Source organism: Haliaeetus leucocephalus, unplaced genomic scaffold, assembly GCF_000737465.1.
Source record: "Haliaeetus leucocephalus isolate CR32 unplaced genomic scaffold, Haliaeetus_leucocephalus-4.0 Scaffold545, whole genome shotgun sequence".
Taxonomy (NCBI): domain Eukaryota; kingdom Metazoa; phylum Chordata; class Aves; order Accipitriformes; family Accipitridae; genus Haliaeetus; species Haliaeetus leucocephalus.
In genome coordinates this window covers 2,139,316-2,166,008 of record NW_010972981.1, presented here as the reverse complement: position 1 = coordinate 2,166,008, position 26,693 = coordinate 2,139,316, and the positions used below count along the sequence as shown (strand labels likewise).

At 40.2% G+C, this 26,693-nt stretch overlaps 1 protein-coding gene across 3 annotated transcripts in view; it reads left to right on the top strand.

The window, feature by feature from the left end:
• Positions 1-26,693, top strand: part of LDB2 (LIM domain binding 2) — a 221,149-nt gene that overhangs the window by 185,035 nt on the left and 9,421 nt on the right. The window contains exons 6-7 of one of the 3 annotated variants that reach the window (XM_010576830.1): positions 24,324-24,447; positions 25,594-25,736. In XM_010576830.1, the coding sequence (XP_010575132.1) occupies positions 24,324-24,447; positions 25,594-25,736 (267 nt within the window). Of the gene's footprint in view, positions 1-24,323; positions 24,448-25,590; positions 25,743-26,693 lie in introns of all 3 variants that reach the window. The other 2 variants (XM_010576829.1, XM_010576831.1) reach the window with 2 other exon arrangements.

The following is a 26,693-nucleotide window of genomic DNA, read 5'->3' as shown; positions in this document are numbered from 1 at the left end:
ATTATAAGGATAGGTTGGTTCCTATAGTCTTATTTTAATATTTAGATTCCTACTATGGGCCACTTTGCTACCTAAAGTAAGCTTCCTATTGCTATAATAAATGGTAAGGAAAAATTCTGCTTTCAATTACACAAGTATACAAACTGGAATAACATCTCAGAAAGCAGTGGCCTTTCTCTAGAGTGACGTAAGTGGGTGCAAAGCTTCTCCTGTGGTATTTATATATTTCATTACCTTCAGAAATACAAGGTACGAACACTGTCAGATTAACCGGTGAACTTCACAGCAGCAAAAGACATGTGGACACTGTCATATTCTGACCTCCAAGGCTTGCTCCCAAGCCTCTGCTAATCAGCCCAGGCCTGCTGAGACCACAGGGAGCAGCCATGCACTGCTCGAGATTCTTCTGAGTATGAACCCAGTTTAGAGGGAAAAGGCTGCCTCCCTTCTAGACAAAAAAAACCAAACAACCCCGACCACAAAAGCTTCAAGAGCTTTCTTTTTCTTTTTCACTGACTACTGCAGCAAGGATTAGAAATACAGGAAGCAAGAGGAAAAGCAGCAGAAACAAAAACTACCCACATAAGCCAAAGCAGTGTAGCCCTCCAGGGGGCTTGAGAAGGATGTTCTCTATGAAGATGCTCTCACTTCTCTGCTTACACTGTCCTCCCACGTTTCTTGCACCAAATTCTGCTAAAGACCATTTCCTTGAAGACGATAGAAACCAGAGAAATCGTAGGAAGGGTCAAAATATAAAACAAAATACTTTTTTAACACTGATTAGTTTGGAATGATATTTTAGGCTTTTTTCTCTCCATTTCCTTTAAGTGAAATTAAAGAAGAAAGCAGCCTTTTTTGACACCTGCTATGAAGGCAGTTATCGGTCCTTGATAATGCCTTTGGAAGTGCCTGCTTAGTACTTCTCGAGTTGGATGTATCATGCCAGCTTTTACCCCTAATTTATATTCTCACACAAGCCTAAAGGGAGCTTACATTTTTAACTTCCAGTGTTTGAGTTCATTGTTCAAAGTTTTGTTCTTTTATAGTTTCTTTCTGGACAAGAATTAGATTAGAAAGAACTTCAGAGGATATCAGCTGCAAGAGGGTTGTTGATTTCAGTGGAATTAAACTGAGTTATAAAAAAATCAGGCCAAAACAGGGAAAAAAAACTTAGAGGAAAAGTATATGCATTTAATATTCTTCAAGCTTGCTTTGACAAAGCTTTTAAAAGGTGAGCTGCTTAAATTTTGCTCACCCTGATTTCTTTTAGGCACATAAACATATGCTTTCCCAAACAATTAATACAGTTCATCTTTGCTCAGCTTCCTAATAGTAAGGCTGGAATCAAATTCTTGAGACAGTGTCTGAGGCTAGTTATGGATACAGTCCAAAAAGCTATTCATCTATATGTGTAATCATGGAAGGAGATGTATATAAAGGTGAAAACAACTATTTGTCATCGCGATCTAGCTTAAAGATGATCTGTGCCTTGGGAATAAGGCAATATGGGCAGTTTTTCTTCTCATTAGCTACTTTATTCTTATCTGCAGGGGCTGTCAGAAACATGCATTTAATAACACTCAACTCTCCGTGTTTTAATAAATAAGGCTGCATGAATCTATAGAATATCACAGAAATTGTGATTGTGCAGAAAACGCCTTTGGTGATGAACAATTCAACCTCCCGCTTGGGAGTGCTCAAAAAAATTAAACAAAAGCTAAAAGGGATTAATCTATGATGACTTTTTTTGTTTTTGCTTATCACATAGATATTTTTATATGAATATAAAATTCTGTGTTTTCCCCAGTTTTAGTTGAAAAAAACCCCTATATTAGTTGGCCATTTTAGGCAGCATGTTACTGAAGCGATGGGAAAGTCCAGGGAGTGCATCTGTGGTTGGTTATCAGTATTAAACACCTTGAATGAATTGCGTAGCATCAGGAAAACCAGATGATTTCAGCCATCCAAAAAGTACAAGAAAATGCATTGCCTGCAGGCTCTTGTGGCTATTATAAAATAGAAATAATTATGAAAAGGCAAAAAAGTTCATCCATGTACATTTACTAAAATATACGTCCATGACATCACTGAAAATGTGCCTGAAAGTTCTAGCATAGTAAAGCCATTTCCTATAATGAATTTTATTATGCCTTCTCATATTTTCTGTGGACTCTGAAAATCTAGATCTACCTGCACTCCCACCATCATAGTATCAGATCTTTTTGCAATTTTTAATTTTTTATTTTAGCAATATTGTTAGAAAAGCCATTATACCCATTGCATAAGTGAGGAGCTTTAGGATGCTCAGAAGGACGTAAAGCCACAGTCAGACTTAGGGGCTTCCCTGCAGCCGCCTTTGACTGGCGTTCATTGCTTGGGACACCACAGGCATCTGTGCCATGCCAGTTTCAGCCAGCCATTCTCTTGTTCGTTTTTACAGCACAATATTGGAGGTGGTAAGTGGTGCCTGGCTTTATCTGGTGTTCCAGAACCCTTGCCCAGAAATCTTGACGTATGGGTCAATGTCCTCCTTAACCCGAGGGAGTTCAAAGCCTCATGTGCTGATGCACAGTGAACAGGCTGGAAAAATAGCATGTGCTGTGAGCAACCTATTGAAGCTGGGCCACAATGCAACTAGGAGCGCATGGCTCCCTGGATCAGAAAAGAGAGGACAAAAAGGAGCCAGACTGTCTCAGGGGATAGGGAGTGTGGACTTCTATGCTCCACTCTTTGCTCTCAGGATTCACTTTTTTATTGAAGAGCCACTGAAGAGCAGGTTGGAGTGAAGGTGCCAGTGGTTGCTCTTCTATGTACTCAACTTGTACTTCTATCTATTTAAGCCATCCAGGTCTGTCAGACTTAGAGCTCATTTGTCTGTTCAAGACCCTCAGGTTATGTCCATCTGTGTATATTAAACAGCATCTAGCAATGTTCTTAGGTACCTGAATGCAATGTCTATACTCTTTTAGAGCTGTCCCTGGCCTGCTTTGCAGACTCTCAAATAATTCCTGGGCACAGTTCAGGAGTTGAGTGTAATATAGAGTCCATTGCTGGAAGGCACTTTGTATGTGGCCTCCTGTCTTGGTGCATGAGAATGCTTAACATTATGAAGGTGGGCCATTCCCTGCCAGTTGGCCTCACTGCCTGAGAACGGCGCTGGCACATTTAGTTTACTGGGTTTGCTATGGCTTCAGGGGGCTTAAGCACACTACTTTGTGAATGCTGAATTGTTTGAGTATGTGCCAGGCTCACCTCAACCAAGGTAGGTGAAACATAGGTGCCTCAGCAGGACTTTCACGGCTCATACTCTTGGAGTTGAATGCTTAAACGTAGGTACTTTTGCATCCTTTTTTTCTGTTGTTGCATTTAGTGGTATGACCACGGTCACAGATGAAGAATGAGCTTGAAGACCAGCTATCCTAATTTTTTGCTTGCTATCTTTACCACCATTTCATTCCTTTTTTCTATATTAACAGAAACGCATGCTTGTGTGTACCTATTCTTTCTGTCACAGTAAAATGCTACTATTGTTCTGCTGCGTACTGGGATCACAGTTGATAATAACAATTTGCTCTGTCAGCTAGCAGGAGAAATGGCAGTCTCTTTTTACTCCCATCCCATATACACTTCTAGTACTGACAGAAATACCTTTACTTGCCTCTATGGAAGAGGCCAGCTGCCTAGACTGGAGGCAGGCGTGTAATGGCCAAGCATCAAAGTGCCCAACTGGTACATCACACAACACATTCCAGGATGTGAGGACAGCTCCCGAATGCCATGGAGAACCTGTAACACTTGGAAGTGTGTATCTGGGTCCACAAAACAGGGCTAAAACCTGAAAAAAAATGACAGCTCCTCCTTGAATACCTCTGGTCCTTGTGTGCCTGTCTAAGTAAAGTCAGAATTTACTCTTTGATTTCTTTTGTTAGTGCTGCAAAGTCATGCGGATTGCAAAGATTAGAGGGGTTCCTCCTTTCTGAGTCTCACTTTACAACAGAATTGTTAAGCGCTGAGTGCAGTGTTTTATTGTGGTGATATATGAGACAGAAGGAACACAGCTTGACTTTCAAACTCCAAGCAAGAGTTTGCAGTGCTAGCAATTAGGAAAAAGATATTTGTACATGTAAACTGCAAGTCTTATCTGGAAATCACTGTGAGATAATAATCTTGGGACCTTATGACGTTATTTTACCAAGACACAAATGGAGTATAACAGCAGTTTAAGGACCTTGTTGTGTGAAACTTTGCACAAATCTAGTAATAGATCAGCTGGTCTGTTTTTAAAAGGAGGGAAGGAAGACTATTTATTTCCCCCCAAAGGAACTGCTACAAAGCTATTTTCCTTATCAGAAGAACACCTTTTTCCTGAATGTTATCTCTTTGACATTTGTTCTGTATAACCTAATGAGGGCAGGTGGAACACCATGGGAATGAGTTATTGTTGATTTGATATAATTTTAACTTTTGTTTCAAGCCTGCACATGGAGTTGGTATTTTGAGCCTGCATTTTGCTTATTGGTGACCTTGGGCTGTTTTATAGTCAATAGAAGGAAAAAAAAAATGGTGCTTCTTTTTAGTTCTTCCCTGTTAGGTGCCTCAAAATCTTATCTAGAGATCGTGACGGAGTTTCTATATATTTTTTCTTCTGTCAGCAGTGGAGAGTGTTGCTTGATCTCCCTGCATAAAATGGTAGGGAGCATTTGTGGTTTAGATTCTTCCCTGAATGTTTGATTTAGACCTCTTACGCATCTCATAACAAACGCACAGTGGTCTTCCTGGCTAAGGGCCCTGCTGTGCTGGCGGGGTGAAGCAGCAGCACACTGTGGCTCTGCCTGCTGTCCCCAATACTCAATGGAGCTGGGTGCTGCCGCCCTGGCAGCCAGACACAAGCTGACCTTTCTGCATGAGGGAAGGTTCCAGGAATCCCCCCCAAAATGATCTTTTGACATGGTCATGCCCAGAGGATGGGCTTTCCTCTGCCAGACGTAAGGGGCTATGCAAACCTGCTACTGCGCTGGTGTCAGCAGTATCGGTGTATGGGTTTGATCCTCCTCAGAGTGGATGCAATGTTGTGCACACAGCAAAAACCAGTGACTGGGAGAGGAGCTTGTGCATCCTCAGCTATGCCCATGCTCTTCCCGTGGCCAGCCTGTTTTAATTTGCCTTCTTGGCACTAAACAAATAAGTATGGGGGAGCCCTGAGGGTTAAAAAAGATCACCGTGGGAAGCAAAGCCATGGAAAGTAAAGATTTAACCTGATCTGTGCCCAGGTGCAGCCTCTTCCCATCCTGGCATGAACCAAGAGGTGTGTTAAACTCTGGATCAGACAGCATACAAGGTTGTAGAGTATCAAGGCTCGGGGAATACTTTTGACACAGTCTCTTGAATCTTAAATGGCTGAACATCCATGGTCTGTTTACGTGTCCCTAATACTTTACATGGTGCTATAATACTAAACCCTGGAAGAAGGTGAATTCACAGTGCTGCTACTCTACCAGATCGGGGGCAGCTGCCATCACAATAAGAATAAAAACTGCTTTAGCTCAGTCTGCCAGACAAATGACCATTCTTTGGAATTCCATCAGGAAAATATTTCTTCTGAAAACCCCTTTATCCTCTTCACCATATTTGGCTACTGGGAAAACTAGAAGAGTCATATACAGATAAAAAGAAATTAATATGCAAGATAGAACTAAATGTTGTTCTATCTGTTGTCATCTGTCCTGGCTTCTGGCCAAAGATATTTGGTCCCCAGCTTTTATGTCATCTTACTTATGCAGCCCAGCCATAGTGGAGTAAGGGTGATCCCCAAGAGCTTTTCTGAGTCTGAACCTGAGAGCCACAAGCCTCCACAGCACTATCAGTCTCTGCTCCAGAATTACCCTTTCTGGGGAGCTGAGATAATCAGCAGTAATTAGAGCTAAAGTAAGATAGCTTTCCTTAAACAAGCCAGCAAGGATCTGGCTCAGAACACAGTCCTAAAAATGCCTTTGTCTATCACCAAGCAGAAAATTTTCTCCAATTGCTTTCAGAAACCCACGCATGGATTGGCCGTCTGTACCAGTTTCTTAAGCAGCATTTGTCCCACATCACCAGTTTCAGCCACACATTTTTGCCCACATGCTGCCTATTCCGTTGGTTATTTTTTGGACAGATGCATTCCCCCAGCTGGTTTGCTGTACAGCCACACAAATAGCTGGGCTCACACAGCAGTGGGGACAGCATGGTGCAGCTTTAGCTGGCATTGCCACCTAAGAAAAAGCAGCCTTAGTGAAGTGTCCTTTGGATTGTGTCCCTTCCTAAAGCTTCCACATGATTTCTTCTGGCCTTGCTTTCTGTAAGAAGGGGAGAAGGGAGAGAAGTCAATTAGTACTACTGTCTCTGAAACAAGATTTTTCCTAAGTAGCAGCTTATTCAATATTTGATGGGTCATTCAATCACAGGTTATACCGTTGGATACAAATACTTGCAGTCTTGCTTCTCAACAAGAGAAGAGTTTAATTTATTTCTCCACTTAGCCACAGATTACTGAAGGGTTGGGGAAACTGGGGCATACCTAGTGAATATAAAAATATTGCCAGCATTTTTCATGTTCTCCACACCATTAATGTCCACTTTGTGGTGCACATACCGTATTGCTTCCCAGAACACTGAGACTAGGGTTCTTTTGCAGTCTGCAAAACTAGTTAAAAGCTTAAAAACAAAGGGTCTGAAAGAGCATATTCCTGCTAAAACTTTGCTGGTTAGTGCAGATTAATTTATCCTCATGCCTTCATCAATTGACTCATGCCATAATGATCTCATACTTTTCCCATTCAGTCTCAGAATATTTTTAATGATTGGAAGTCTCTGGCTCTGGGTGTTGGCTGTGCTTTATGTCTTGTGTCATCTTAGACTTCAGGAAATTTCTTAGCAAGAGTTTCCACCTTTCAGTGGAGCTAACTAAAGGGCTCTCCAAGCTGTATGATTCTTTGTCATCAGCTCCCAGAGTGAACCCACTCGGGAAGAACAAGATAAATCAAACAACATAGGCAAGGACATAATGCAGACAATTCACAATAAGAAAGTAGCTGCATTAGTCTCAAAACAGCAATTCAAAGGAGCATAGGATTAAGCAAATACTGTATACGCCAGTTCATTTGCACCATCTACTGAACCAAGTATCAGAAGGGGAAAGGATAGTAGACACACGGGACTGTGTGTTGAAATACATTTGGAAAAAGGAAATTGTTTCAGAAAGCTATGAAAACAAAAATCTGGGTGCTTACAAGTTTGCAGCCAGAAGAGGGAAGGAAGAATGATGTCATTTCATAGACTTCAGAGATTTGATTTTTTCATTTACCATTTTTAGGAGTGGGGAAGGTTGTGGAGCTTAATATTATCTACTCTGGAATCTAGTTCAGACTCAGATAGGGATTGCTATTTAACTATAGGAAACCCAAGTGTGGAAATTATTATGCAGAGAGTCAGAAGCACAGGTTTTTCAAACATGCTTGGATGCTGTGCGTGAGTACATGCAAAGTTTGGGCTTGAACACAGTGACCAGGATACGGCCACAGACTGACTGTGTTTTAGATGGTTTAGACAATGCAGCTGATTACTAAGAATGTGTTGTGTTGATCAGAGCAGGTGATAGGCATTTGGATCCTTTCAGCTGATCTTCGGATCAATAATGTTACCAAGGAAGCTTTCCTGTAAAATATGATCAAAAGCTGAGAAACTCGGTTGTTCAGATAGTATTGTGCAATATGTGTATTAGTCAAAGGATGATATTGGATTTATGTGTTGCTAAACACAGGAACAGTAATATAGAGAAAAAAGATCCCAGTATTCCAGTAGTCTGGGAAGTGCTGGTGCATCTCTCCAAAGTGTCATATGGTGTATTAGCATATACCAACCCATTTCAACCACTGAAAATATGTGTTTATTTCTCTTCATCTGCTTAAATATTGGAAGTTACAGTTTTTCACTTGTAGTATAAATTGCTATAAGAAACTGAATTGAATTGTTACTTATTTAATTGATAATAATTACACTTAACAATCTGTGCCGCAAAAGAGAAAGGCTGTGGAAGTCAAAAGGGATTTGCATAGAAGTTTAACTTGGTGATAAATGGCTTCCTGTGTGAGATGACACACAAGAGCTGCAAATACTGTCCCATCTTTAAAGACATGAAAAATTCTGATTTAGCTGTAGAAGAAAAAAAATAGAGGTAAAGAATTTTCTGTGTCCTTTCTTTTGGTGTTGAATAGGACAATATTCTGGAACATGATTTTAAAAATTAGAAGGGTCTCTTAAAAATGCAGTAAAAAGTAGTAATTGTTTAGATAGTTTAATTTTCAGTTCTTATAGTATCAGAACACCTCAAAATTACTCATAAAAGCATCACCGATTGATAAATAGGTGGTGTTAAAGGACATAAGGCATCAGCAGAGAATCCAGTCAGACTTTGTGTATATCACAGGCTGTTACGTTTTACTGAATTACTGCCAAACTGAGCCCAGTGGCTTCCATTTCACTGAGACATAACTGGTGTTTGGCAAGAGCAGAAAGTATCCTCACAGCACCCATTTCAAATTATGGAATTATTAGTTTCCTTATTATATAGATGGGACATAGAGTAGTTCAGGGAACCATTGGAAGGTCTTTCTGGATGCTGCATGCTCTACCAGGAGGCTATTTTCTCAGGGAAAAAAAAAAAAAAGAAAACACCACAGGAATCTTGAGGTCTCAGTAACTCCTTTCCCATAAAACTGACTTCTCCTGACACTAGTGGTGATAATGAGAATTTGACGATTGTTCTGTGACTTGTGTGATATTTTCAGTCCTGGCTGGCACACATTAAAAAGCTGTTTTGAAGATAGAGGATACATTACTGTGATCACACTAGCAGAAAAGTTCAAAGTCTGTCCTTGCTCTCTAAAAGCACTGAACTGCCTGAAGAAAATTGATGTTAGCATAGGCAAAATTACCCAAACTGTGTGCCAGAAGTGAAATTCACATTGCCTTGCTCACATAAGAAGATGTAAATTGTAATTTATTTTTTTTTAATAAATAAAGTATAAAAAGCCAAATCGTAATTGTTGTTGTGGTCAGAGTTTCAGAGACAGACACCATGTCATGTGAGCTTCTGGGGACATGGTGGCCACTCTGGAAATAGCAGCTGCACTGTCCCCAGCAGCACCAGGAGCACTGCATACTGTCCGTATGCATCAGTAATATATGGACAGTGCTATCTGCAAGTGACCACAGATTTTGGCTTCCCGATCCAGAAACGTAGGTCCGTCCAATTAATTCAGTTCCTCTTCACCATGGAAAACAAATCGGACATCCCAGTCACCAGACCCGTAGCTGTCATTAGGTACACGATGTTCTTGGCGTAAGTCTCTCTGGCTGCATTTCCGCTAGTAAACCAAACAGAACTATGGCACCGAGTTGAGAGCTGGCATATAAATATCCACCCAGGTGAGCTGTTGGCACGTTTTCTCAGACAATTTATCCCATGCCACCTTGCTCTCTCCCAGACTGCGTCTCGGTACCGTTCTCAGAGCAGCCTGGGCGAGGGATGGTTTCCAGTGAGAAGCGTGGCTGGGGCCACCCTCCGCTGGCAGCTGGCAGAGTTCAGCTGTGTGCACACAAGCGCTGCTCTGTCACGTGCCCTGAGGGCTGGAGAATGGGCCTCACCCGTTTTGTTCGGGAGCATATATGTACCCGTAAGTCTGTGGTTCCACAGCCATTGCTAATGATCCTTCTGCGCTGGATCACCAAGCCATATAAACTTAGCCTGGATCATTTCTGTTATACTAACAGAGCATCCGTTGTGGAATTGAGACTGACTTTGTGCTGGGCGATACCTGATCTGATGCTGGAATGGAACTGACAGATGATTCCTTGTATGGCATGAAGCGTGCTGATACAAAAGTAATATGTCAAATATTTTTGAAAAAAATTGAACCGGTCAAATTAATTTCTACAAGCACAGCTCTCTGCATCACTGGTACCCAGGAGCTTTAACACCAGGGTTGCTGTGCTGCTGAAGCACAACCTCAGTCACACAGTTAACAGCATTGAGAGCAGTGCTGCAGTGCAGTTGGCAGCACCGATGCACGCACAGAAGACCTTTTTCAATATTGCTATTATTGAGAACTTCAAATGAATGGATGCATTTGAAAGACTTCCCAGAAAATACATTTCCTTTTCAGCTGGCAGCTCAGTTATTCATCTAAGTAGTCTGTGGATTAAGTAATTTGACAACCATTGAAAGCTTTCTTTTTGTGAAACAATTGTGTGTTATTGCTCTCTCCTTTTTCCATTTCACCTGTACGACTAACCCAGAAATTCAACACAGACATATCAAGACACGCACCGAGACCAGACAGCAGCCACACCAAGTAGTGTGAGATGATGCTGGTGCATCTCAGGAACTACTGCAGGATGGCCTTGTAAAAGACTGGGGAGGGGGAAACAGAAGCAGGGAAAGGGTTAAGAAGATTGTTTTTTCCTATTTGCTTTTTATCTTACTTCTTTACATACATGGGGAAAGAGGGAGCACGGATCTTAGTCATTTCACATCACAAAAGATTAGTATAGGGGAGGTCAAGTTGAGGTACAGCATAACGTGTTATAAGGCAGTTGAATGATCCAGTACCTAATTTATTAAGATACCAGGCAGATTGGGCAGTCTGATTTTTCTAAGTGCGTAGCGACTGTCAGTTTGGTTTGGTACTTCTCCATCTTTCTGTCTAATGCTATGCTGCAGTGCGGCGGGGGTGGGAAGAGGCTGGACTCTCCCCGCCCGGCCACGGCCACCGTGTCATGGCACTTTTCGCTCTCGGGGGGGGCGTTAGATGTGTTTCCCCGGGGAATACCTCTGCAGCACCGGCAGACCACCGAGCACTGGTGTGCGTGGGTGGTGTAAGGCGGTGCCGTCGCCGCGCACGATGCCCCCACGGCGCTGCGAGATGCAGTCGTTCTGGGAAGCGGGAGCCACGCGTGCCGGCGTGTTATACCTCCACCTGACCATCAGATCCACCCGCCTTAAATCCCATCTCTGTTTTTTGTATAGATCCTGACAGAACAGCTCGAGTACACTGTGTACAGTCAGAGGAAAAGTATCGATTTTGCTGTACCTGAATAGAATTCTTAAGAGAAAAACAAACCTAATGTTGGTGGTTTGTTTTTTTTCTCTTTTGACTTTCATGCTTGGATTTCTGTACTCACTATACAGTATTTGATCCATGTGAAGTACAGAGTTAGAGCTTGATTTTTAAGATGAGCACGACCCAGGCTCTGATCCGTTCAGGCACAATTTCAGAACCAGTAAATAATTTTGCCCATGTTTTATTGCCTGTATTTAATTGAAGTGCAAAGTAATAATTTCCTTCCTACCTACAGATCAGTGAATCACATGGGCAGTTATTACATTTTTCTGGGGCAATTATCAGGAACTGTACTCTACATCAGCATGACCAAAAAGATTCTAAATGTAGCTTATCTGCAATTCACTGGGCCAAGGGACAACTGGCCTGATCCGAAATGCATCCTTATTTATTCTGAGGATGTTGCTGTGAATTAAGTTTATTAAAACATTATTTTAATAATAGGTATAGTATAGATTAGTTGTGTTACTAATTATGTTGTTATGAAAACAGTTTAAGCATTATTAATGCACACCCTGTCAATACTTAAAAGCATCGTTGCCTGATGGTGATAATACAGCTTCACTAGTGGATGATCTATGACTGCAAGCATTAAATACTCTCTACTTTAAAGTCATTAATCCCTACTTTCTTCGAATACGTTTAATTAAAAAGTTCCATTTTCCAGTAATTGCTGTTTTTATATAACCCCAAAATGGAATTTTATGGAGGCACAAGGTCTTTTATATAAACATCCATCTGTCCACAGCGTAACAGTGCTGGGACAAGTTTTGTGGATTGGGCAAGAAGTGGAGAGATTACAGAAGACTCTGTGTCCCTGTAAGAACTGTGAACTTTTGTCCTCTGTGTAACGGCTCTGGAGGATTTTTGCTTTCATAATTTTGGTACCAAACAAGGGAATTGCAGAGTCAAGAGGAGAGAAAATCATGAAACAATAGGTTTTGTGTCTAGTGGAGTTGCTTTATTTGTTTATAAAGAAAAGCTCCTTCCGTATTCTTTTTTTCCTTTGTCAAGCTCTGCACTGTGAAGTATCATCTGCTTCTTATATTGTTCCTTTCTATTTGAACACAGAATTAAGCAAACCTCAATTGTATATGTAAAAATACATACACATATATATGTCTCTCTATGCATCAGGCTGAGAGATATCACTAATAAAATAGAAAATATATTGGTATTAATAAGGTTGACATTCAAAAAGTATGAAATAAATGCATGGAAGTTTGTCAGCTTATTAATCATTCCATTATAAGTGGTGTTTTTACTTTCATTGCTCTAACATCTAACCACAGTTCATTGGCTAAAGGCCAAGCTAGCTTTTGCATTGGCACATTACCATGCGGTGTAGTTCTGTACTTCTCTTCCATTTATTAATGCTGCAGACTTCCTTCAATTCAGGCTAAAAATAGAACTGGTTATGTGAAAAAACACTGCATTTCTGCTTGAGCTGCAGTATAGAAACAAGAGGATTTTATATTACGGGGGAAGAGATTCATGACACAGAAGAGCTAGCTGCTTATACTCTGGAAAAAGCTTTCTTTTTGCATGGTTGTAAATAAGATTAGAGTTGCTATGTACACATTAGTCTGAAGGCTGAATCATAGTTGTGATATTGCCTCAGTATGTATGCATCTTCATGTGTACCTATTGTATGAAGGAAAGCTGATTTCTTGTACAAGGAAACCTGAAAAAAGTGCAGTGTACAAAAGTGAATTTGTAAAATCAAAGGCGAAGGTGATGTTTTGGTTTTCAGTATAAAGAGTCTCTTCATCTGTGGCACATATTTTGAAGTACCCTCAAAAAATTACACACTAAACTAAAACTTCAACTACACCACTGGATTTTTAGACTTGTATTTTGGCCAGGCATAGCCTGTCCTATTGTTCTGCTTTCAGTATCTTTAAGGCAGCAGTTGCTGTCTCCAGACCACTTCACCACAAAAATATTCCTAAACTTATTTCCAAGTTGTAATACAGCTGCACACTAAAAATTGTCAGCATTCAAATGCAGTCCCTACACCCTTGATCTTTTTTATAATGCTGTGATTTGTTTTGGATCAGCAGGAGTTTGAACAAGACAAACAACATACCGGATTCCATCTGAACCTAAGGGAGCTGCCAGGGACACAGGTGAAGAGTGATAGTGGATGCATTTCATAGTCAAAATGAAAAGCGGCAAAACTGATAAGGTCTCATTGTTGCACAAATAGAAAAAGCTAACAGTTTGCATATCAGAAATATCAGGTGTTAGGATTTGACTCAGAACTGCTGAATAGTAGCTTGTTTGCCTTTGGAGAAATAGAGAGGAAGGAAATGTCATGCAGCAACATCACACGTGATAGTGATGGGAGATGGCAAACAGGGAAATAGACCTTTCCGATGCTGTTTCCTAAAGATACTGTTTGGACTGGCTGTGATGGTGGATTATTAAGGAATTCTGGTTATTGAATATCTGCACTTGGCAAAGAATGAGAGAGGAACAAACCTCTTTTGAAGTGCACAACAGTCTCCAAAGTCACCCATGTTTTGTTCTTAACTCGGTGTTGTGTAAGAAATAAAACTGGTGATTGTGTTAGGAGCAGAGGCAATAATAATGAAATGAGAATAAATTGTAAGCTGTATGATTTTTGAACTTCTAGAGAAAATGAAATTACGAAAGCTTTCAAATGTCATGTGTTTTGCACCAGGCCACTGAAACACAGTGAGGGAAAACAACAGCTATTGGGTATCTGTGTTGATTCACAACCTATAATTGGATGTAAAAAAGGAGAGATTAGTTCACAGGACAAGGCTCAAGTAAAAAATATTTGGTCCAAAGTGCTTAGCTCCTCCTGTTAATTACTACAGACCAGCCTTAACCCCCACATAATGGTGGAACTCCATCCAAATCCAGTATAGGCTGAAATCAATGAATCTGTTCCGATTTACATTAAAATTTAATTTTGTCCTGACAAGCTCTCTGAAATTGATACTCACCGCAATACCAAGTGCAGTATAAAGGATCATATCATGCAGTCAACATGATGCGCTTTGCAATATAATTTAACACTAATGTTAAATTAAATTACAAAGATAAATTTTATGGTCTCCCTTAAAATCATTTAAGAGCTTAATTCTGATCTGAGATATGCAAGACACAAATCTTGCCTATTGATCACTGAATATACAGATAGTTGTGAGAGAAGAATCATACAATATGACGGGCTGTACAAGACTTTTCATTATGATACAGGCTTGTGATTTGATGTATTGATCCTTTTCTGCAGTTAGGATCTCTGCTCAAGGAGAAGGCTCAAGCAGGTCGACTTCATTGCAGAAAACACCAAATAATCTATATACTTTGGATGAGGGCAGATTGCACCAGGAGGTCTATAAGGAAGAGTTAGGTGGTCAATTATTCAGATTCTGGGTTTTCACAGCCTTCAGAACTAAGCCCATCAGGAGGAAGATGAGACTTCTGCTGCAAGTTCTTTTGTTTTCATTAGCTGAAAATACATCCAGCAACTGGATGCAGTTTGCCTCTGCCATTGGGATTCCAGGAATATCTACTTGTGTTATTGAAATGAACTGCCCTTACTTTGCCTGATTTGTCATCAGGGGAAAAGGAAGGAACCAGATAACCTTCACTGTTCACTTTGGTGTAGGAAATAGGAACAGGCGTGATCCCAGCTGGTGCAAACAATATTAAAAGCTCTTAAGACTTGAGTGATGCTGTTGAAGGAGGGGTTTTTCAAAACATAGAATCATAGAATGGTTTGGGTTGGAAGGGACCTTAAAGATCACCTAGTTCCAATCCCCCTGCCATGGGCAGGGACACCTTCCACCAGAGCAGGTTGCTCAAAGCCCCATCCAACCTGGCCTTGAACACTGCCAGGGATGGGGCATCCACAGCCTCTCTGGGCAGCTTGTTCCAGTGCCTCACCACCCTCACAGCAAAGAACTTCTTCCTTACATCTAATCTAGATATCTCCCCATTGTACAGTGGGTGAATAGGAAAAAGAGCATTTACTGAAAGGACATTCTTTTAATGGCTGGGTAGTGAGAGGAAGAGTGAATAATTTAAAGTTGCAAAGTTCTTGCAAAGAGTCCAAAAAATATAAATCTATTAAAAAGCAGTATTAAAACTTCAAAGAGAGAAGCAAAACAGTAGAGCTCTTTTCTAAACCCATAAACTATAGATCTAAATAGAAAGTTTAAGCAAAATCACAAGGAAAGTAAAAAGAGCTACTTTTTCAAAAAGTCTGAGGGGAGAGGGCTATCAAATAGTTACAGCAATGTCTGGGAGGCCTAAAACATTTTTCTAATGCTTAGGAGTATTGTGAAACAGAATTCATTCCAGCACATGCTGTAATGATGAGCGTGCTGCCAAAGTGATAACTAAATAAAGCAGACGTCAAACTCGTCTCCACAAATGCAGCTCCAGCATGAGTGCTTCCCCTCCGACGGGGAAAGGAGAGCACATCTGTCCAGTTCAGCATTCATTACATGGCATCTCGAAGGTGCCTTTAATTACATATAAACTGAATGTCACTAAGACTGCTCATGTCCAGCGTAAGAAATGCTTAGTTTGGTACAATATGAATGCTAAGGAGGCCCTCAAATGAGGTTCTTCTCAGGGCAGAGTGTGCTTAGCTGTCTGCAAAGCATTTCATCAGCAGTTCTGCAAGAACAAAGACGTTTGAACCTGGAGCCCTTTTGCTAGTATGGGCACACTGCAGGGAGTGAGGAACCCAAAGTGCTGGGTGGGATGCAGTGAAGGAGGGAGAAGCTTTTTGAATTGTAAAGGAGGTTGAGTTCCTTGCTGACCAGGTGCACGGTTTTGATGCTGTCACTGATGCCACCACATGAAAGGGCAGAATTAATGGCCACGAGAGCTAGCAAAGTTTCCATGATCATCTGCATTGCTCCAGAGTGTGTGGAGGAGAGGGCACTGGTAGAAGCTGTTAGCTAGCTGATATGTTAAAATTAAAAAAAAAAAAAATTTAAAAAAAAAGAGGGAAGGAGAGAGAGAAAGAAATTAAATTGGGGTCCAACACACTAATGAGAATTAGCTGCAGTGCTGGTGATAGCTGTGTTAAAAACTGTTTCTGTTTCCTACCCACTCATAGTATTTGCCTGGAAAAACACTTTTTTTTTAAGCTTTGCCTTACCTGAAATGAATGCTGCTTCTTTCCATTCTCACTGTTGCTGGGATTTGAAATGGCTGCAGATACAGAGCAGTGTAAAAACATGATGAGCTATGTAGCTTGGGAGCAATTGAGCAGCTGAATACTGCATTATTGAGAAATCATTTGCTACCTCTGGGTGTTAGTGAGAAACTGGAGAGTCCTAGACTGGCATTCAGGGCAGAGCATAGGATGAATAAACATTACGCAGTGCTGAGTATTTACTAGTGAATCCAGCATGGAGCTTCAGTAGTTGCATATCATCCCACTGCATCTTGCAGGGTTGGCAACGCCCAGGAAAGAAATACTGAATTCCAGGAGTCTTGTGGCAGCATTGATCTTATATTGTTTCCTAAATAACCAAAGTATCAATGAAATGAATGACATTTTGCTTAATGTGTGGCAAGCAATCTGCATAGCAAACCAGCCATATTTTCAAGTGACAACACGTGAGAACCATTTAAATACATATCAGTAGTCCTCAAGGGACTTGTAGATAGCTACATGAAATTGTTGTTTTCATGTGCATACCTTACTGTTGCCAAATTACTCCTGGCTTAGTATTTTCCCTCTTATGTAGTTGAGATAGGAATCTCTTCAGAACGAGGAGCTCGGTAGTTTGTGAAATATCCGTGTGTATCTCTGGCACTGTATAAATAATAAATAATAAGCTGTAGATGCTAATGATCATTAATATTGCAAGTGTTAAGCTGGAAATTGTAATTCCTAGCTTCTTAGGTGATTGCAAGTATAAATATTTCTTGACTCAGCATGGTGAGTAGTCACAAAACATGGAACCTTCTCCAGTGTGGAGTGATGGCTATTAAGTATATCCCAGACCCAGTAAATCTCAGGTTACAGAATTTGTCCCAGAATCTGCTCTTCCTATGGTATTGTGCTGCAGAATGAGTTTCTGCATCTTTTAAAGCTAACACAAAATATCCACTCCATATGGTTTGGGAGATGTACTTAAAATATGAGCCAAGTTCAAGCTGATGCAGTGCTCTCTTGCTGAGCCCTGAACCAGTCTAAAACAATTTCTTTGAGAGGTGCGGTCACATTCATCTCAGTGAGATTTTAAGTCAAAGCCTAAAGAAAGAAATGTCAGTGACAGGTTTTAAACCTTTTCATTACTATCTGTTTAAAGCAAATGTACTTAATTTAGGAGTAAATACAGTAAATGTGCTTATACCATATTTCCAAGCAGTTTCCCACCTCCTTCTGGACACCAAAAGCTCATATTGTTCCCTACCTATGTAGCAAAACCAAGGACTTCAATCTGCTTATGCACTGACAATTTAAAAATCTTTGGCACAGAGGGAATTGGAAATACGGAGAGAACAGTAGTTACGGTAAACAAGTCAGGGATCCCCCTATGATATTGGACTACTTAAGCTATTGGAGTTAAGAGCTGCCTTTTCATTCTGTCCCAAAGATCATCTAAGGTTTCACTAAAATAAATAAACCTGTGCAGACTGGATTTTGAATAGTCAGGTTAAAATAACTACTTTTATAATTTAAATCAAAGTGGTTACTGAATTTGCTGCTTGCTACACTAAGTAAGTACTGCAAAATTTCAAAATTGATCATTTTATTCCATGTATATCATTACATGGGATGTACAATGAACATTTCTTATTAGTGTCCACATCTCAACAGGAGCATACAGTGGCTCTTCAAAAAGTGAAAGCAGTTAGCAGACTAGTATGTTGAGTGATGGGAATCTCAAACCCACTTATTTTGGCTTAAAGTTTATCATGCAGGGAAGGAGCATGGATATAGTTGAACCACTGAAATGCACTGATGGAAGAGACTTATATTTGACTTGACATACTGGGCAAGAGCTTAGAATAAAGCAAAAGCAATCCCCTCCAGAAAAACAAGTATGTAAAAAAACCCCTCATTTCTTTTGGTTCATAAAAAACCCAAAACATTTCTCATTTATATCTCCATGTTTTTAATGGAAAACAAAGACGGTTTTTAAGATGAAAATGTTCTGTATTCACATTGTGATTCTTAAAAAACACAAGCTATTTTCAGCAGTGAATTGCAAGCCGGCCAGTGAAAGAAGCAGCAATATGTTCCTAGGAAATTTTCATTCCTCCCTCTGTTCTGCAGAGGAATGATACTTACATTAATTTTGAAAAACAAGCATGAGCAGAGAAATTTAAACTCAGCTATAAGCCTTCCCTATTTCTAACACCAGAGAATGAACCATATTGAGGACTGCAGCAAAGCATTACCATTTCAGTGCCATACTGCTGGGAGCGCAGGACACTTGCACAGGGCTTTGACACCACTCCTGGAAGTCAGACTTTCAGGTATAGCTCTTTCACAGGGGCTGAAAAAATACCCATAATGTGTCACCTTCCTCATCACAGATGTATTAGTAACGTGTCATGAACCTCTGGAAATACATATCTGTGGATGTCCATAGAACAGTGTGCAGAGACCTGTCGGTTCTTTTCAGAAATCCTGCCCCACTGAAGTCAATGGGACCTTTCCCAGGGAAATGCATTGGGGCCAGAATTTCACTGGCAACGTTAACTGGAGCCGTTCTCTCTAGAGCACGTATAGGGCATGCAGAGGGAAGACTGCATTTCAGCACAGAAATAAGATGTCATTGTGTTCAGAATTGTTAGTTAGTAGCTCAATCTTTGTGGAGGATAAAAAATGAGCTCTAAAAGAAAGCACCGAACCTGTTCAAGGCTGCACAGTGTATTCAAGGTATACATACCTTCACTGTCAACACCCTACCTGAACATTAGACAGTGACTAATACTCCCATTTAAATGTTTTTTTGTCACTTTTAGGAAGGGTTGTAAATGTCTGTGAGCTCTGACTATGCAACAGGTCCTGTAGTTTTCAGGTGATTAATACAGGCTTTCAACCAGGAGAAATTTCAAGCATCAAAGAGTTGAAACGAAATTTCAGTAAAACTTCAGGGAACACTCTCATCTCTGTCAGGTTCCTTGCTGGTGTCATTCAGAAAAACTGATGTTACTTTATACATTAACATTTTAAAGTGTCATCTACATGTAAATTTTAGATAATTCCGGGTTTTTAATTGTGGTTAGTGAAACTTCTGCTTATACAGACAAAACTGGTAACCATGGGAAGACACAGTTCTCAAAAGTTGCTTCTTTTGGTAGACTTTGGGAGTCGATGGCTGAGCAGCACTTACTGACCAGAGATGTTTCCTGCTTTAAGGAAACTGTCTGGTGGTTATGTCAGTCTCACCACCTAAGTATTGCAAGACTCGAGTCCCACTGAATTCTCTTTAAAATGCAAAAGGCATTGAAAGCCTGAAAGGCTGCAGTTCTTTTGTGCTCCTAGCATGTAAGCAGGGGAAGACTGTTAGCTGGGCCAGCTCTGCCACCTGCAGCTCACAGCCAGCAGGACCGCAACGTCTTCACCAAACCTTCGCTACTGGAAATGTAAAAATTCTCATGGAGGTTTCACTGAAGAAGGTAATTGCTAATTCAATTAGCAATAGAATACATAAGCGTATGGTATGCAAATTTAAGGTAAAAGAGAGCTTTCACATTGGTCTTTCTGCTAATCTTCACTGCTATCGGAATGCACGTCTATTCTCAGAATAAAATAGAAACCTGGTGTTAGAACAAAAATCATAAGGCTAAAACCATTCTTGGTGTGACTGGAGTGATCTCAGAGCTGAATCTGACCCCTTACCTATGAAGGCCGTTTTTGGCTCTGCTGATACCTGAAGTATTACAGGAAATTATGTGTGGATCCATATTCTCAGAATCCTCTAACTCCTGTCTGCAGTGCCTCCAGTATCTCCTCATATAACTCCCTTCTTAAAACACACTGGGTTTTGAAACCTATAAATGCTAGTCTTCTCCTCTAAAAAAAAGAAGTCATTAAAAAAATAAAATAAATCAAATCCTTCCAGATGTGTTTTACTAACGCAAAAGACCATGTGCTTTATTATGTTCCCTACTTTCACTTCCCTGAGCCCCAAGGGTATAACATTACCATTTTCTCAAGTTGGATCCAAGCCCTGTAATTGATGAATTGTCCATAGGATCCATATGGAACTCTAGCAAAAATCACTGACACTCTGTACAGCACCAAAATGTGTGCATGTCTCCCACTGTGTGCTCGGCACCCACGAATATAAACTTTTCATGCCAATGACTTCTCTCACTGTAAAACACTGTGTTCGTCTCTAGCACTGGATCCAACTCACAGCTATCTGCAGTGAAACAGCAATGGTTCTGCAGTAATGGTCAGACATCATTGTGATGAGTTCAAATACGAAAACATGACTGGAAGCTAAATCTAATACTATTGGGTTACTAAGCATTGTGTGGAGTTCTTTCAGTATGTTTTAGTACTGGAGAGGGAAAGTAGATAACCTGTTACGGTACACATTCTTTCAAATATGTTATAAAAACTAAAAGAAGCATAATTTTTCTTTTAACTTTGGGCTTCATTCAATTGCCCACACACTATAGACACCTTCTAGTGCCTGAAACACCCACATGGAGCCTTGAGTCCTTCTGGGACAGCAAGAACGATCAGATGGATCAGATCCAGCATAACCTAGGGCATTTCAGCTGGTGCTAGACACCTGTGTGTGGGCAAATGAGTCCCACCTTTTGTGTTGTCTAAACGTGGAGCTTGGAAATGTCTAACTGTGTCTTGTCAAGCGTTGCCATTAAAGGTTCTGGGTCCCTAGAAAAGTAGAAATTACTTCTGTGATCATATATCGTCACTGCACTGAAGTTTTTAAGTCTTTAGGGTGTTTTCCTGGGTGACTGATTCTGAGCTGTGCAGAAAATGCTTGTAGAAGAGATCAGTTTTGCTGGTGTTCCAAATATCATTATTATTATAGTACTGCAGTAAAGACTTGTACATTTTAATATTATTGAATGCTTGAAAAAAAATGTTAAAATAGATGTTTTGAAAAGGAATCTCACAGAGTGAGATTAGGTGATCTGTAGGGAATAGGCAGTCTAAGCCTCAGGCTTCTTCTGTATGCCAATGAATGTAGGAGTATGTAAAACATTTTGTTAGCTTTGTTTTAAGAAGTCACTCTGTAAAATGATGCAGTCAAACCAGCCTGCCAGTTACCCTGCTCACTAGCGGTTAAAGACGGCAGGTGGTTTTGGCCAACCTAGCTCTTAAAAGCATCTTGTCCCCACATTTTTAATCTAGCTCTCTGCAAAAACCAAGCTACTGATTGTCACTGGCAGGTTCCTCAGAGTTAAGATAATTGGACCATGATCTTTTCCTCTTTCAGGGATTCTGTTTTGAGTCACTTTAGATTTCAAATAGGTCTCAAAGGTCACTGAAAAAGGCTGTGAGATTTAATATCAATCATTGTTAATCCAGTTCGTTTTACATTTGTGCACAATTCACATGAGCTAGACGCATTTAAAATGGACTTGTCACTATGGAGCGCAATGCCCTCCCATTACTCAGGCATCCAAAGCTGACCTTACAATTTGCAGACTTTAGAGGGAGAAAATGGTTGTGAATTCCCCAAAACCAGAAGAGGAATTCATGCGAGTCTGTACAGCTCCCAAATATCCAGAAGATGAGACCATGCTGTGTCCCAGTGCAGGGGCCCCAGCACTTATTTTGAGTCCATGCACGTGAGATCAGTTAGGCATTGCTACGTTTTGGGTCCATATCCCATTTTAATCTTGGGTGTGAAATGAAAGAGATTATAGACAGGATTAGCAGTCAAGATACCTACAGACAGCAGGGACTGCACAGTTCTCCTCAGTGCGCGTTACGGTTAGAGCACAATCGGAAACATCTTCGCCAGATGATAAAGAAGAAACATTCTCTTTGTTGCCAACAACAAATATGTACGGAGGAGTAAATGTGTCATGAATAAAGTGTCCCTAAGGAAATCTTGGAAGACCCTACATGTATATTTACATACTTTTAGTCCCAGCAGCAGTAGAGCTACATGAGTGTAGTGCTCTGCCCAGGCTAACTAGTTTGTTAAGAATTAGCACAGCTATCTTTTTCATGCTAGTTACTATCTGCTTATAATGAAACAGTTTAGGCAGCCCTGCCAGAAACGCAGTCTTTTGAGAACCAAAGCAATGGTGTCGATTATGATCACGAATCTCTCCCTCTCTCTCACACACACACAAAACCTGAGCAAGTGCCTGCAGGTTTCAGAATAAATTGAATAAGAACTCAAAATACAACACCTCTTTCACAGCATAAACTGGATCCTGCACATACTTTAGGCCCTGATGCTCTTAATTTTTGGTAGAGTATTGAACTAGAGGAAAATCTGAGCCCAAAGTGCACAATCTGATAGCAGGTCTCTGTCTATTAGATTATCTTGCAGATATTTATCTGCAAAAATATATGTAAAAAGTCTATGTAAGAAAAAAGTCAATGAGGCAACTGCAGATTCAATTTCTGCAGTTGGAAAAAATAATTCCTCATACTGAAGCTCTTCATTCTCCCTGCTGCTTTATGTTATCTCTGTTTTAACTGCTCTTAATGAAAGGCTCATCAAAAGGCAGTGCCAATACACAATAATATTTAAATGCTGAATTAATCTCTTAGTCCTCATGGCAGCTCCCTTTCAGCTATTTTCCCTGCATACTTTCCATCTCCATTTATAAGAATGAGAGTGGGGTACACATGGGGAGAATGGAGCAAACATTGTTCGGCTCTACATCCCAGAGAGAAGAATTTGCCTTATGTCTTAAATATTTGTAAAACTATGGGAGGAAAACATCGCCTGATGAAGAAAATCCAAGATGCCTCTTCATCAAGACTTGCTAAAATTAAGTAAATAACTCAAAACAAGACTCAGCTTAAGTTATGCCTTTCTGCAGTTGCCATTCTAACTTCTAATAATTTGACCAACTTGTTGCCTTACTCCTGTTGGTAAAAAAAGCCAAACCTTCCCCTGCTTCTAAATGCAGTTCTGCTTTGAAAAGTGACTACAAATGGCATGCAGGCTTCATGTTATTTTGTGTCAGCTATTTCTTTACCGAATGTGCTCAGTTAGCAAGTAAGAACCTTTTCCATCTATGTGCCAGCCCTGCAAATTTCAGGTGGAACCTAGGGGTCAACCTGGATTTTTTCTTGTCATGTAAGATGACCAAAAAAACAAGGATCCTGCAAGTGAGAGTAAGCCCTCAATTACACGTGTGCAGTTCTGTAGTCTTCTGTGGCTTTGCATAAGGTTTAACTGACTGGAAATGATTCTGTGGTGATAAACAGGAGGGAATAGAAACCAGCTCACTGTGTTTTTTATGCTAGATCTGCTGTACTAACAGGAGCAAAAAGCAGTGAACAGTGATTTTAATTACTATGTGAACAGGTAGAAAATATATAAGACGATATTTAAGGAAGAGGTTTGCTTGAAATTCCATGTTTTCAGAAAACTCCAGCTTCAACATAATAGAGCATTCAAGTTGATGAGGAAAATAAAATGCTTCCCTTTTTTCTTGAACATGTCATTCACGTGATGGAAAGAGAATGTATAGTACTCATAACAAGAAAGGAACAAAATTATTTGAATTATTTTGCATGCAATAGCAAGATAAAAGAACACATTTACAACCCTCATTTATGAGAAGTCTTCATTGTGGAGTGCAGCAGGACAGAAGATGACTGTGTGTACATTTTGCTATATGGGAATGATAACCCGCTATGGGCATTTTATTATTTATTAATTCATCTTTGCAGTTTTGGCAATCAAGCATGAAAATTTTCTACTCTTCTGAAATCTCTGTAGTCTGGAAGACCAGAGTTGCAGTTTATCTGATTTTTTATTAAAATAGTTAAGATAGCAAATAGTGAGCAAAAGTTTTCTCAATTCAGAGTTTTGATTGTGCAATCCCAGTGCAGATTAAACTGAGCTGTACAAGGCATGCTCTGTTAGCAAGGGTAAAAAAAAAAAGCCAAGAATATACTTTCCAGCTATGTAAATACTGATCGACTGAATTTTTGCTTGGATTAAATCATTCTATTCTGACTTTTTCTTCCAGTTGTGTGTAATACTGGAGCCAATGCAGGAACTGATGTCAAGACATAAAACTTACAATCTAAGTCCTCGAGACTGCTTGAAGACTTGCTTGTTTCAAAAATGGCAGAGAATGGTGGCCCCACCAGGTATGTTTCATTTCCAGTGTTTTACTTATTTTGCAGTTAAATTAATATAGAAATGATGGGAAAATTTACTGCAAATTTACTTACAAAGGAAAGTACTAAGAATTAGCACTGTTCCAAAAGTAAACCTGAAAAATCATTCTGATGTTTTATGATTTCAGTCTGACCCAACTGATTTATAGATGTGCACATTCAGATGGTTTCACTATGACTAGGATATAATTTAGTACAAAAATATGTGTAGATGGAATGCAAAATGCCTACTGGCTCCATTAGAATTCATCGTTTGTGTAATTCAGCTTCCTGCTGTGACTCTGAAATTACAGCTACAATTCATAATTAATTGTCTTTGAGACTAATATAATGTTATTTACAGGCCTGGACCTAATCTCCTTCCTCTTACACCTCAAAATAATAATTCTCTCTTTTTTCAGGTTATTAAAGATTTGTATATCTAAAACTATTCACATGGGTGCCCAGGCCAAATTTTTAGAAGTACAATTGCCCCTCTGTTCTTTGCCAATTTAAGCGAAGTTATGTAATTGTCCTGATTCAGTCTGAGTTTAGACGACTTGCACAGAAATGGCATTCAGCACACTCTAACGTGTTCTCTTGGGAGCGGCAGTTTGAAAGATGAAGCCCACAACAGAGGTAGAAGGAACTCAAATGGCAGTTGCTTGTATGCTGCATCGATGGCAGCAGTAGGGTAGAAAGCTACGTTTAGCCTTTGCCTCTGGCTGGGTCAGTTGAGCCTGTACCCTACATCAGAATAAGACCTGGATTTTTGTTTAGCACTGTTGCTTGCTGTGTGACCTTCAGCAAGTTACGCAGTCACTTTGAGCGTCATGGTAGTTATCATGATACTCCCATTGGTAAAACGCTTTCAAATACCTTTACAGATAATGCTGGGAGAATAAGCTTTGTTAGTCCATTATACAAAATTGAAAGCAGATTCTATTGGTTTGGGTCCAAATATTATTCTATGGTTTGTATGTTAAATCTACTACTACTACTACTACTACTACTAGTAAACATAGAAATTTAAAACTGGATGAAAAAATATTTCAGCACTTCTGCTTATAGATCATTTTAGTACATGCTTTACAATATCTACCATTTGCTTTCCTTCTTACCATTTTATTGCAGCAGAACCCACAAGACAACCGACAACCAAACGGAGAAAAAGGAAAAACTCTACCAGCAGCACTTCCAACAGCAGTGCTGGGAACAATGCAAATAGTACCAACAGCAAGAAGAAGTCAGCTGCTGCAAACCTGAGTCTATCAAGTCAGGTACCTGTAAGTCTCACTTTCCTTTTAGGCCTGAATTGCTTATGCTGCTTTAATTCTTTCCTTACATTGTAAAGAAGGTGCATTCTTGAGCGTAAACTATCACAAGCAAAAGGCGATCTTGCATAGTATGCTGTGGAAGCTGGGGAATTAGTGGAGAGATGTGAAGAAGCCATTCTGCAGTGCAGCTTTAACGAATGACCCTCAAGCAGGGGTATCCTGAGGACCCGATGTGATTTTTTTAAGGCCTGGGCCAGCTCCCCTTCTTGTCAGTGGGAGTCCTTCCACTGGCGGTGGAACTCAGATTGGGCCTCGTGTTTTTAGATGTAGCACGAGTCTTGCAGACTTCCATCTGCCAGGTGCTAAGTGAGGATGAGTCCGTGTGGAACAGGACAGCCGTACCTAAGCAGACCGTTGGTCTCTCTACGTTAGTACCTTACCTTTAATTGGTGCCGGGTTCACGTGCTTGAGTGGAACAGGTTATGTATGAATTAACTTACCTGCAGCGGTTATCTCTTTTTCCAACCACTCCATTTGCAGAGGGTAGATCCCCAGGAATATGGGTCTCAGCTTATCCATCCTGCTAGCTGTAACTGTTGACATCCTAATTATATAGGGAAACACCAAGTCATTTCCAGAACTGTACCAGCACTTTAATAATATCACATTTATTGCCTTAGTCACAATATAGGGGTAATCAGACCCCAAATTGTGACAAAGTGTGCCTTAGTCAATACGGAGATAGCTTATGCATTTTAAAGCTAGGGAAATTAATTTGGTGTTATAGGAACTATAAAGTGGTGTCTTGGGAATAGCATGCAGGGATTTTTATTGGATTTCTGATCAGCAGATAGGAAAGGGCTAGGGCTCCTCTGAAGCCTGACAAAGAATATAGGCCTTTTGTTAGCACAAAGCAGGCACTTCCTAGGAAGCTTGAATACCCAGATAAAAAAGAGGAGT